Source organism: Ruditapes philippinarum, unplaced genomic scaffold (assembly GCF_026571515.1).
Source record: "Ruditapes philippinarum isolate M1 unplaced genomic scaffold, ASM2657151v2 ctg12231_1_1_1_1, whole genome shotgun sequence".
Classification (NCBI taxonomy): domain Eukaryota; kingdom Metazoa; phylum Mollusca; class Bivalvia; order Venerida; family Veneridae; genus Ruditapes; species Ruditapes philippinarum.
Window position 1 is genome coordinate 5,336 of NW_026860583.1, and position 13,626 is coordinate 18,961.

General features: G+C 35.4%; 2 protein-coding genes across 2 annotated transcripts; both read left to right on the forward strand.

Annotated features, from left to right (window-relative positions):
• Window positions 1–1,027: 1,027 nt before the first annotated feature.
• On the forward strand, window positions 1,028–1,158 carry LOC132712685 (pre-mRNA 3' end processing protein WDR33-like; the record flags this gene model as incomplete). The annotated part of the gene is given in 1 exon segment (XM_060695094.1): window positions 1,028–1,158. A coding segment is annotated over 1 exon segment (131 nt), but the record flags the coding sequence as incomplete, so codon positions are not given.
• A 964-nt stretch (window positions 1,159–2,122) lies between these two features.
• Window positions 2,123–13,152, forward strand: LOC132712682 (pre-mRNA 3' end processing protein WDR33-like). Its single transcript, XM_060695090.1, has 10 exons — window positions 2,123–2,142; window positions 2,758–2,912; window positions 3,621–3,699; window positions 3,956–4,066; window positions 4,932–5,029; window positions 6,204–6,293; window positions 6,923–7,114; window positions 7,786–7,857; window positions 9,112–9,171; window positions 9,807–13,152. Exons 2-10 carry the CDS (start codon window positions 2,780–2,782, stop codon window positions 10,694–10,696), a joined length of 1,725 nt encoding a protein of 574 aa, XP_060551073.1. The 5' UTR covers window positions 2,123–2,142; window positions 2,758–2,779; the 3' UTR covers window positions 10,697–13,152.
• The last annotated feature ends 474 nt before the right edge of the window (window positions 13,153–13,626 follow it).

Genomic DNA, 13,626 nt, shown 5'->3' on the forward strand with positions numbered 1-13,626 from the left:
GGGCCTATATACAGGTGAGCGACCTCAGGGCCATCATGGCCCTCTTGTTAGCTAGAGCTAAGATATTTAGCATTAAACATGTTCTAATGGGTGTCTACAAAGTTTGTTCAAATAAAAGCCCTGGGGTCAAAATTGGCCCCGCCCCGGGGGTCATTGATTTTCCTTATATGTGTATAGCAAAAACTTAAAAATCTTCTTTGAAAAAACCCAAATAGCTAGAGGTTAGATATTTAGCATGAAACATCTTCTAGTAAGTGTCTACAAAGTTTGTTCAAATAAAAGCCCTGGGGTCAAAACTGGCCCTGCCCCTATATACAGGTGAGCGACCTCAGGGCCATCATGGCCCTCTTGTTTATAGTATTTTTAGAGTAATTGCCCTTGACTTAGTAAAATTTTGCTATTTTCAACTTGTGTCGCATTATCTGAAGAAGGATTTGACCTAGAGTCATGAAACTTTACAGGAATGTTGATAAGCATGTTGTTGTGGATTTATCCAGTATTTGTAGAGTTATTTCCCTCGACTTAGTAAAAACCTTTTCATTATGTTGTTATTGTTCCTTGAGTGCTTGAGTTATAATCAACCAACTTCACAGGAATAATGATTAACATCACTGTGAAGCTATGCACCTGGGACTTTGAATATGGATTGTTTTCAGTTTTGTTAGAGTTCTTGCCCTTTACTTAGTAAAAGATTTTTAGTTTTCAACTTGTGGCACATGTAGTCCAAAAAATATTTGACCTTGAGTCATAAGATTGACAGAACAGTGGCAGTGGCGTGTGGGGGCACCCATGTCCTTTGGACACATTTCTAGTTATAATTTTATATGTAAAATTAGTGTCTATTCTAGGATGCGGGGATTTTTTCAGAGACAGGGTAAAATTTACATAGAGAAAGAAGGAAAACAATTACAGAAGTAATAAATTCTCACTTTTCTATAAAAATCCCCCCTGTTTTCAAACCCTAGAATAGACACTGTACAATTGAATGCTGTGATAGTGTAAGAGAAAGAGTTACAATTTTATTTAGGTCATGGTGCCGATGTAAAGTGTGTGGACTGGCATCCACAGAAGTCATTAATAGCATCTGGAAGTAAAGATAACCAAGTACCAATCAAACTCTGGGATCCAAAGTCAGGACAAAGTTTAGCTACATTGTAAGTGCAGGTTTGATGAATTTAACTAATATCCCTTAAGTCAGGACAAAGTTTAGCTACATTGTAAGTGAAGGTTTGGTGAATTTGATTTATAACCCTTAAGCCAGGACAAAGTTTAGCTACATTGTAAGTGAAGGTTTGATGAATTTAAGTAATAACCCTTAAGCCAGGACAAAGTTAAGCTACTTTGTAAGTGGCGGTCTGATGAATTTAAGTAATAACCCCTAAGCCAGGACAAAGTTTAGCTACTTTGTGACTGAATGTTTGATGAATTTGATTTATAACCCTTAAGTCAGGACAAAGTTTAGCTCAGGGTTGACATTAACATTTTTTGCAGAAGGTTTGTTTTGAACTTGAGGCGGTCATTTCTGTCTTTATCATGCATAACAAAGAGTGTTTTCTTAATTTTGAGGCAGCCCATGATGCATTTGAGACAGGCATTTTGGCCTCTTGCCGCCTCTTAATGACAACCCTGTTAGCTACATTGTAAGTGAAGGTTTGATGAATTTGATTTATAACCCTTAAGCCAGGACAAAGTTTAGCTACTTTGTAAGTGAAGGTTTGATGAATTTAAGTAATAACCCTTAAGCCAGGACAAAGTTTAGCTACTTTGTAAGTGAAGCTTTGATGAATTTAAGTTATAACCCTTAAGCCAGGACAAAGTTTAGCTCCTTTGTAAGTGAAGGTTTGATGAATTTAAGTAATAACCCTTGAGTCAGGACAAAGTTTAGCTACTTTGTAAATGAAGCTTTGATGAATTTAAGTTATAACCCTTAAGTAAGGACAACGTTTAGCTACATTGTGAGTGAATGTTTGATGAATTAAAGTCATAACCAATAAGTCAGGACAAAGTTTAGCTACAATGTAAGTGCAGTGTTGATGAATTTAAGTTATACAATAAGACAGGACAAAGTTTAAATACTTTGTAAGTAAAGGTTTGATGAATTTTAGTTATAACCTTTAAGTCAGGACAAAGTTTAGCTACATTGTAAGTGAAGGTTTGATGAATTTAAGTCATAACCCTTAAGTCAGGACAAAGTTTCCCTACATTGTAAGTGCAGGTTTAATGAATTAAAGTAATAAATGTCACCCTGCTGGAACCAAAGTTGATTAAGCTCTGACACCAGTAAAGAACTAGGCAATTATGAGCAAGACTGTGCCACAAATTCAGAAGGTTAAGGGTTAACATTTTAAACTTACATTGTGTAAAGCATGGTATTTGTTGCATATTTAAAGCTTAGTTAGCTTACAGTATAGAATGAAAAGCAAAAATCTTCCAAATGAACCAACTGATCAGAATCATTGAAAGGCTGTTAACATATTCTTCAATATTATTTTTGATCAACCATGATGAAAAAAAACACTTGTCTGTGTAGAATAGAAGTATTACTAATTAGTATAAACATGCTATCAACCAAAGCAAATTAATGCTTAAAGTATAGTATTTCCATAGAATAGTAAGCTTTTTTTACATATTTGGTAACCAATGTCACAGCAAAATGTCTTAACAGTAATGAATTTTTTACATATAATAATCCGAAAAATGTGTTCAACACAACAACAGTTTCTTTTTAAATAAGTACATATAACTTTTGTTTTCTAGACATGCTCATAAATTCACTGTGATGGACATAAAGTGGAATCAGAATGGTAACTGGTTATTAACAGCAGCTAGAGATCATCTTATGAAGTTATTTGATATTAGAAATCTCAAAGAAGAACTTCAGGTCTTTAAAGGTCACAAGAAGGAAGCTACAGGTATATTGACGTGGTGTATTTGAGCCATGTCATGACAAAACCAACGTAATGTGTTTGCGACCAGCATGGATCCAGACCAGCCTGCGCATCCATGCAGTCTCATCAGGATCCATGCTGTTGGCTTACCACCCCTATTACATGTAGAGAAACTGATAGCGAACAGCATGGATCCTGATCAGACTGCGCGGATGCGCAGGCTGGTCTGGATCCATGCTGGTCGCAAACCCACTATGTTGGTTTTGTCATGACACGGCTCACTTGTCCCTCACTGCTGTAGGTGTGAATCCCACCAGGGACTTTGGATACTTGCATGTGAGGAAACTATCCTACAGAATGTTGGTGATTCTACTCAGAGCCACGCTTGTGCTTTAGGTCTTCCGTTGCCACTAAAGCTGGAAAGATGCTTTATGATCTCTATTGTGTTGATGCGATGTAAAACCAAACCCAAAAAATATCTATGACTGCCTTATTAAATTCCTTCTTAAAGTGTACTTGTGAAATTCATTTGTTGATTGTAAATCATAACAAAATTAAACTGCAAAATTCAGCTTGAAAGATTATAGTAATTGTTGAAAACTATTTGTTATCCATTTGAATTTGATGTGTTTTCATGATGTCTAAGCCTTTAAGGGATATTATACAAGATAATTTAGATTTTAGACAGTGATATACATGTATATTATATCCTATATTATCTTGATATTACAGCTGTGGCATGGCATCCAATCAATGAGCAGATGTTTGCCAGTGGAGGATCGGACGGTGCAATCATGTTCTGGAATGCTGGGTAAATAATTACTTAAAAAAAGTAAGGGGCCTCCCTGGCTTATGGATGTTTAGGTTACTGAGTTTTAATCCCTTATCCTTATTGCCTAGGATATGCAGTCACTAGCTGCTAATGACATGAAACCTGCAACCTCTTTAAGATTGCAGTTTAGTTTGATGTTCTACTTTGTGGCCTCTGTATGCTTTATATAATTCACGAAGGATGCAAGGTAATATGAATGCAGTATAATAAACTAATAATAATTAATGTTTTATAGGACAGAGAAAGAGGTAGGAGCTATTGAGGAAGCACATGAAGCAATCATCTGGGACTTGGCCTGGCACCCACTGGGTCATATACTCACATCTGCCTCTAATGATCATTCTACGTAAGTTATCTTCATGGTTTTCTGGTACAACAAATAAATGAGCCGTGTCACGACAAAACCAACATACTGGGTTTGCGACCAGCATGGATCCAGACCAGCCTGCGCATCCGCGCAGCCTGATCAGGATCCATGCTGTTCGCTATCAGTTTCTCTATTTGTTATAGGGTTGGTAAGCAAACAGCATGGATCCTGATCAGGCTGCGCGGATGCGCAGGCTGGTCTGAATCCATGCTGGTCGCAAACCCATTATGTTTGTTTTGTCGTGACGCAGCTCAAATGTTTTCACTTACATGTTGATACAGATTAACAGAAATTGTCATGTCAGTGGTAGTAAAATATTAATTGTAAATTTGCCACTTATTGGTAGGAAAGTAATGTATTTCAAATTCAATTGTCTTTTCCTGTTTTGACTGCAGGGGGTCTTTATTTGTTTGAAAAAATAATATAGTTTGAAATTGAGGTAGACTTGAAAAACATTGTTCACAAGAAGCAAGAAAAACAAAATGGCTTTAGTTGATACAAATTTATTTTAGTTCAATTGTGTTGGAAGCTATAAGCGTATTGAAACACTCTCGAATACGTTCCTGGAACCAACCAGTACTAGGCCATGAATGTAAAGTTTCTTACTCAAGGAAACAACGGCTTGCCCCTAACTGTGTTTGAACCCACGCGGTCACCAATCCTTAGATTACTAGTCCAACGTGTTAACCACTCGGCCACGCTGCTAAAATGGTTTTATGTCTGGACAGGCGTTAGAGTGTCATAAATTTGTATTGTCATACTATTGTGAGTACTGTATATACTTATGTGATGTAATTTTTATATGAAGGTTAATTTATTAAGATGTTAAAAATCTTGTTTTCAGGAAATTTTGGACACGTAATCGACCAGGTGATGCTATGAGAGATAAATACAATCTGAACATAATGGCATATGGTCCTGATGGGGAGATTATAGATATAGGTAAGCTGAGGGTTCGAATCTCAGTGCAGGCTGGAGGAAACTGTCCAGCTAGTTGATGGTTCTACTTGGGTGATCTTTCATGCCTGAAATAATGAATACATGTATTAACTTTTGTTCATTATGAGAAGTAAAGTTTGTTGACAAACACTTAAATTTTTTGAAGTGCAAGACTTAAAATTTTTTGAAATGCAAGACAACAAATAACAGGGATTAGCTCAGTGGAAAATTCGAAACAATTTTCAGAGTTATGGTCATTTAATAATTGATATTTATTCTTTTGTTGTGAAAAGGATTTTGTCACAGATGAAGACATTTCTTGCAACATATTTTAAATGGAAAACTGTAAATTGCAATCATCATTTTGCTTATGCTTTAGCTAAATTTTGTGCTATGAAGCTTGGAGTTACAAGTAAATGGCAAATGTTTTCATCGTAACTTGAAATCCAGTAAAAAATTACCATGAACACATAATGTTTCCAGCCGGTGATGGAAACAGGCTGCTGTAAGGTAAAGAAAGGGGAAAAAATTCTAAATACTTAAAGGAACATAATGACTCAGAGAGAATAAATGTTTACTTCTTTAGAAAGGGAAAACATGAGTTTTATGATGTTTGAATGATGCTTTCAGAGCATGTTGGATGCTTGTTATCTGAAGAAAGTAGCGCTAAACGTGAAATTATTTGTAATAAAAATAGCAGAATGTTAACAAAGTAGTATCTTGACTTCCATACAAAACACTTTCAGTATAACTGTACCAACTACCAAAAAGCAACGGAGGAAAAACACATATGAGCCATGCTATGACAAAACCAACATTATGGGTTTGCGACCAGCATGGATCCAGACCAGCCTGCGAATCCGCGCAGTCTGATCAGGATCCATGTTGTTCGCTATCAGTTTCTCTACTTGTTATATGGTTTGTAAGCGAACAGCATGGATCCTGATCAGACTGCGCGGATGCGCAGGCTGGTCTAGATCCATGCTGGTCAAACACCCATTATGTTGGTTTTGTCATGGCGCGGCTCATATCAGTTCATTGACCAATGAGTTACTTTGTCAAAACTATAAAAGCACAGCAAAATAAAAAAAAAAGGCTTCTTGTGAAATAAAACATGAAATATTTCTGGGGCATAATGGGCCATTAAGGTTTGACATATTATGATTGTATATTTCAGATGCGGATGTACCACTGGGGGAAAACAAAAGTTTACTGCCAGGAATGGGACTAGAATTTGGACTACCTCCTGAACCAGAGATAAAACCTGGTAATTTATTTGTCACATAATTCTTTGAGTTCAATTTATGTATGAAATAGCTTGAAAAATATAGAAGTATAATTTGTGAATTTACAAATAAAGTAATTTACTTACAATCAACGTAAATTACCAGAAAGAGGTCGAAATATGCAAAAAATAGCTCTTACTGTGTTAGTCACATAGTAGAAATATGGTGATAAATACTGCAAATTAGTCATTCATCGCACACAACATGTGAATTAATACTTGAATATTGAATTATTTTACTTTTCTTTAAGTCTTAGTACAATTTTCTCAGGTTTGATTTTCTTGAAATATTTTTGCTCATCAAGAGGTGTGCAGCTTTAAGTGTTTGTTTGGAGCATAACTTTTTCTACATGTGACACCAGTACCAGTTCATTCTGGGAAGCCTACACAAAAGGTAGTTTAGACAAGCTGCAAGCTTTCTACACAACTGAGTTAACATAAATTTGATTAAAGAAAATTTATTTTCTATATATATAATTATCTACTACACAAAAGGAAAAGTTTGTGTAGTATATAATTTTTAATTAACTGTTTCCAGATTGAATATTTTCTATATAGAACCAGTTTGAGTTAACATAAATTTAATTAAAGAAAATCTATTTTCTACATAGAACCAGTGGAGGAGGAATTACCATCTATCCCTGGGCTAGACTGGTCCTCGGATGCTCAGTACTTTAAAGAACAACAAGCCAAAATTGAGGACAGGCAGCCTAGGAAGAAAGCACCTTACTCTAGACCTATCCCGAAAAGTTTTGAACAGGCTTGGATCACCAACCAGCAGCCTGGAACACTCGTTAAAGATGGTAAGGAGCAAAGTGTGCGAGTATTTACTAAGTGCTATTTGTTCATTTGCTACAAAACAATATTAAAGAAGTAATTTGAATGTTATTTCCCATTTATGGAGACAAAAATTTCCAACCATTCTGTTAAGGTGTTGAACATATGGTTCTGTGTTTTTGTTTTAAGTAGAACTTAGCTGGTAAGCATTGTTTAAAATCTTTTTGACCATTAGAATCATTTTTTTTTGTGACACCTTTATTAACCGCAGAAATATTAACATAGCAGTTAAGCATTGTTTGAAATCTTTTTTACTGTTAGTTTAATTTTTTGTGACACATTTATTAAGTACAGAAATATTTACATATATTTAACAATTTAGCTTGTCTGTTTTGAAGAAAAAGTCAAGCTTTTATGATCGCTGAGGCATTGTCATCAGCGTCATACTGCAAAAACTTAAATGTTGCCCATTATTCAAACATTTTATCAACATGGATCTTGGAATGCTTGCTTGCTTGCATAATTCTGAAAGCAATATTTTTCGAGTTATGCCCATTTTTAACTTAGAAATTTTAAAAGACAAGCTTTAACACATTGAGCGGTTGTCTTATTTCATACTTTGCTTACATGCATTTTCACTTTGATTTCATTGCATAACTATAGGGATACATGTATATCATTATTGTTTCTGTTACAGTTGAAGGTAAAATGAAGAGAGGTAGAATTCAGTCATTGCTTACACTAGACCTGCCTGCTAAACCTAGAAAAGGTTTGTTTCACATAATTATCATGATTGATCGAACTTATTATATGATAAACATGTATGAGGGGATCTCTCAAGAAATCATGGACTTTGTTTTAAGAAAATTTATTTTAGTTAACTTTATACAAATTTATCTTGGTTTGATTATTTTGGAAGCTATAACATATTGAAACACTCTTAAATATTCCTGGGACCAATCAGTACTAAGCAATGAGTGTTAAGTTACTCACGGAAATAACGGCACAGCCCACACAGCCATCAATTGTTAGATTACGTCAGTCGTCTGACGCGTTAACCATTCGGCCATGCCACCGCTCTCAAAATTAAATTTTATTTGTTATCATTTCAAAAAAGACTGAGACATTATTTTAGGTATGAAATCTTCATACTGTATTTTATCATTTTGATATTTATTTTCTTTGCATAATATAATACTTATTGTAGCACACACCTGAAACTACTATTTTGTATTCAAATCAATCTAAATTAGACATCTATATGCTTATAATTGTACAGCAGCATGTAATCTGCTATTTATGGTTTTTTCGTTAAACATATTAGCTTTTTAAAATGTTAAACAAAGCATTAGGTCCAGGGTAAAGTGATATTCTAAATTGCCATCTCTGACAATAGTTCAGAAGTTAGTGTTTGTGAGATAAGATTCCAGGATCATTCCACACTCATGTACCATAAATGAGCCGTGCCATGACAAAACCAACGTAATGCGTTTGCGACCAGCATGGATCCAGACCAGCCTGCGCATCCACGCAGTCTGGTCAGAATCCATGCTGTTCGCTAGCAGTTTCTTTACTTGTTATAGGGTCTTTAAGGGAACAGCATGGATCCTGATCAGACTTTGGGATGCACAGGCTGGTCTGGATCCATGCTGGTCGCAAACCCATTATGTTGGTTTTGTCATGACACGGCTCAAATGTGATAAGTTTGGCACACTGTAGATATGATTTTGTAATAGTTGTGTTTGCTGTGATTATATAAAAGCAGTAATACCATAAAGTTTTTAATTCCTCAGCATATTCGGAATTAATGTTTTGAGGAAATTTTTGTCACGTTTAATGTACTGTACCAGACTACCACAAATTCCATGATATTAAAAAACTCATAATGCATCGGTAACTATAAACCACATGCAAAAAAGCAAGACATATTGTTATGGTTTAAAAGATTTGCAAAGAATAAATGAAAACATGCAGGAGAAAAAAAACACATGATATTTGATATGTATTTTTTGTTGGTTTTCAGAAGAATTTGATGATAGAGGAAATAGGCTCATAGACCCTAATATAGATCAATCAAATACAGGTAATATGATTATAGTGTTTATCAATTAAATTTCATGAATATAATTTTGTTTGAAAAGCTACAATAATTAGCTTGAAAAAGAGAAGAAATTAAATATTCAGTATTAATATTAAAACTTGTATTAATATATTTAATGGTTTGTTGTGGTAGTTTAAAAATTCTTTGTGTGACAATTAAGGTTTGTTTTTAGCTTTTTGTTTTCTCTTTTTTTAAACGCAGGATAGAAAACATATAATTCTCTTTTCCCAATTATTCTTCAGATTTGATATTAAATTCTAGCTATTGTTTTAATGAATTATTCAAACTGCCAAATAAAAAGAATAATAAACCTTATTGCATAATGATATAATAATCATTCTTTGAAGTGAAACATAAATCTGTCTCCAGTAATAGGTGAGGTGTAATTAAAGTATCTGTCTCTTAATACAGGGATTGTGTGTTCAAACTATTCTGGGGTTGTTACCTAGGTGTCTGATATGACATCAGTATTGTTAAGTTCAGTACACAATTAAGAGGACTTTAGATTATCTCTGAGCTTTCTCCATGATCATGCTGACATAAATTTAGTTTAATTTAGATCAGTGAACTTCTTTCTTTAGTAAAGATATACATTGTGAAATTATTTTCTATTTCAGAGGGATTTAACCCGTTACCAGATGATCATAATCCTTATCTTGATGATGCAGACGATCAGTTTCCCGATGATCAGGATTTCCGTGGTGACCAGGATTTCCGCAGCGACCAGGATTTCCGCAGTGATCAAGATTTCCGAGAAGATCAGGATATGAGGGATGACCAGGACTTCCGTGGTGATATGGACTTCAGACAGGCTGAAGGGGGTGGGGGTTATAACGGTCCTGGTTCCGTTGGATCATTTGGGTCTCAAGGTGGAGGGCCTAAGGGTAGAGATGGAGGTAGAAGAGGGGGTGGTGGTCCGAGGCAGGGCTTCCACGGGGATAGAAGTTTTGGACATGAAGATATGGATCATGATAACTATGATCGTGATTATAATTCCGGGCCAAATAACAGACCACCTGATGGTGGAGGACAACAGAGACAGTTCGGGCAGAAAAATCCCCCAAGCTTAATGGATCTTAGTTTTAATTCAAATGAATCCTCAGACTTAAATTTGAAAGATCACAGTCCTGGACCAAAAGGTCGAGGACGAGAAGCGCGAGGACGTGATAGACATGGGGAAAGAGGTGGTAGAGGGGGTCAGGATGGTTTCAGAAACAACAGGGGGAGGGGAGGTAGTAATAATAATAGATTTGAGGATAGAGGTGGACGAGGAAACTGGAATGAAGATGGAGATAATAGTTTTAGTGAAAATAATGACAGTTTTAATGATTCACAGGGCAGTAGCAACAGTGGTGGTTATAGAGGAGGTGGCAGCAAACCTAGAGGTGGCAGAGGAAACTATAGAGGTGGTGAAAGGAGAGGTGGTAGGGGTGGACAAAGGGGTAATTACAGGGGTGGCGGTGAAAGTAGAGGTGGGGGAAGGGGACGAGGGCGGGGAAGGCGTTGAACATACTCTCGTAATACCGAGAGTAAACAAGATGTTCAACATTATTTTGTGTCTTCTATAGACCAAAAAAGTGCATTATTGAAATCTTTTTGTATAAGATTGGGTAAGCCAGGCTTGATTTGTTGACAGGTATGCCTCACGCAGCTCAAATGTGAAAATTTACAATTTTGCCCAAAAATACAACGGTGCAAATATTTCCCTTATTCATCACTACTAAAGTGGAGAAGAAGAATTCTAGTGAAACTGTTCATAGTTAAAGTTACAACTGTATGGATCTTCTGAAAAATTTCCATCTTAAGACTGACATGTCCAAATCATCATACAGGCTGTTAGTTTGTCTGGAAAGAGAAGTGTCTACACTCTACATAAGAATATCCAGTTTGGACAGCTGAAGTTTTATTCAATTTTTTATGTTGGGAATAAATACACATTTATGTCCTGCACTTGGTTATGCTAATTGAATACTGATCAAGTTTCACAGCACCAGGGATCGAAAAATTGTCTCAGAGCCATAATTGTGTCCTTCAAGATGAGATGTTGTTAAATTCTTTGAGCTGGCTCGATTTTTATACTTGTCCAGCTGTAAATATCCTCTTATTCTACTAGTAAATTCAAGTAGAGAAGTGAATTTTTCAGTCTTCGTGCACTTACATTGCAATTGTACAGAGATCAGTTGTAGATATATTTGTTCATGTATATAAATATGATGAATATAGTTAATAGTGTGACCCATTTGTAAATTTTAATGAATTATCTTCATTTAGTTTTGATTTCTATATGACCTATGTATACCATCTAGGATGGTCAGTTTAGCAAGTAAATCTTGACACTTATTTTAAACTATGTTGATACTTTGGTTTAATAGTGAGGCGGTGGCCTAGTGGTTAAGGTGTCTGCCTCTCAACCCAGAGATCAAGGGTTCAAGCCCTACTCGGGTTACGACCATGTTTCGTCATTTGACGCCAGTACTGGTTGATTCCAGGAAGCGGACTCGAAAGTGATTAATATAAGTTTCAAGAACTTGTTTCGCTTAAATAAATATGTTTAAACCAATAGTGAGGCAATATTTGTACTAATAGCATGTAGGATATACATGTATTAAGAGATCGTTCTTGAAGTCAGGAGTTAAAAATATTTGTATAAAGATTTATATCAACATTTTTCTGTTACCAAAGAAATTCTATTTTTCTGCTCACTAGTACAAATGTCCTTAAACATCTGGTGTATTTTGAGTTTGTAATGAATTTTTTACTATCTGAAAAAATGGTAGTGACATAGGCAATGGTCATGTTTCAATGTTGACAGAGTTGCCTTAAATTGCATGTTTGAACAACTGAGTGCTAAACTAGGTCCATAAATTATAGTTATGTAAATTCATATTTCATATGCAGTATTGGATTTAATGTGACGTGCTTTTGGTTAGTTTGAAGTTGATAAAGTGTCGAAAGTAAGTGTGAAATAAAAATATATTTATAGGTCCTTGTACTTTCAGATATATTTAGCCATGTCTGTAAGCAATTTGATTATTAAATGTACCGTTCTCATTCTATAACGATATGTCAATAAATCCGTCCTTATTTCATTTCGTGAGTACATCCTAAATAAATCATTCCATTGTTTCAAATTTATCTTTATCAGAAAGGATCAGCTTCTTGAAAAGGCATATCCTAGTTAAATTTTTGTCGTAGACTTTTCCTGTTATTCTCTGTTAATTTAAAGGATATAGTTACCAGATTCCTAAAATTGAGTATTAATCAGTAAATTGTTTGTGCACACTGCAGAGAAGTGCAGTCTGGCTTTGAGACTATAAAACTTGAGTTCCGTTTCTAATCTCAGGATTTTCATTGGTCAATATACATTCTGTGCTGGTTTCTGACCAATTAAACACTTTAGATTTGAGTTTTAGCTATAACCTTGGACCCAAAGTGCGAGGTTATAAAAGAAAATTCTTGGCTCATACTCGGATCTCCGATTGGTCAGAAATCGCTGGCTGTTGTGGCTGAGGGGTTGCCTTTAATGGTTGAAACATAAGAATTGCAGTCACTGTTTATACCTACATTTTTGCAAGAGACAACTAAATAGGTTCAAATAACTGGAGTCCATGCATGTCTCAGCTCAAGCAGGTGGTTTTTACCCCTGATGTGGCTTTGAAGTTTGTAACACGTTCAAAATGAGAGTTTTGTTGAAAATATCTTCAATGCAAGTATCCATCAGTTACACTCTGGACAGGACCTGTTTTGAGTGTTGTATATTTGTAAAATATTTGCTTATATAACTTATAACTGGTGTCTTAGACATTGGTTATTTGAATGAATGAATCTGTACTTTAGTATACAAAATATTTGAGTAACTGAGAATTTGATTCTATTACATTGTTTCTCAAGAAATCACCGCATGTTTTATATAATTGAGAATGATATATGATGATGGCAATGCAGTAAAAACTTCTACTATGACCTGTTGTTTTGTTTTGTTTGTTTATTTTTAGCTCAGCTGAGCTAGCTCAGGGTGAGCTTTTAGGATGGTTGAATGTCCATCATCTGTCCACACTTGTACATTAACACTCCAGCGGTCACATTTTTGCCTCAGTCATCATCAAACTTTGTCAGGATGCATGTCAAGGTAATAGCTCTGATGAGTTTGAACATGAGAAACTAGGTCACAGGAGCTGAAAATAGAAAACCTTGCTAACACTCTAGCAGTCACATTTTTGACTCAATCATCATCAAACTTGGTCAGGATGCTTGTCTAGGTAATTGCTTGGATGAGTTCCAACAAGGGTCATCTTGGATGAAAAACTAGATCTCAGGAGCTAAAAATAGAAAAAATGTTGTTAACACTCTAGTGGCTACAGTTTTGACCCAAATATTCTGGAAATTGGTCTGGAAGTTTGTTTTGATGATTTCTAGGTCAAGTTTGAATATGGGTCA

Bases quoted from the DNA above. Each gene is read 5' to 3' on its own strand.
- LOC132712682 (XM_060695090.1), top strand. From the start codon at position 2,780: ATGGACATAAAGTGGAATCAGAATGGTAACTGGTTATTAACAGCAGCT. The intron at 7,115-7,785 runs GTAAGGAGCAAA...TTTCTGTTACAG, and splicing joins TGGAACACTCGTTAAAGATG to TTGAAGGTAAAATGAAGAGA. The intron at 7,858-9,111 runs GTTTGTTTCACA...GTTGGTTTTCAG, and splicing joins GCCTGCTAAACCTAGAAAAG to AAGAATTTGATGATAGAGGA.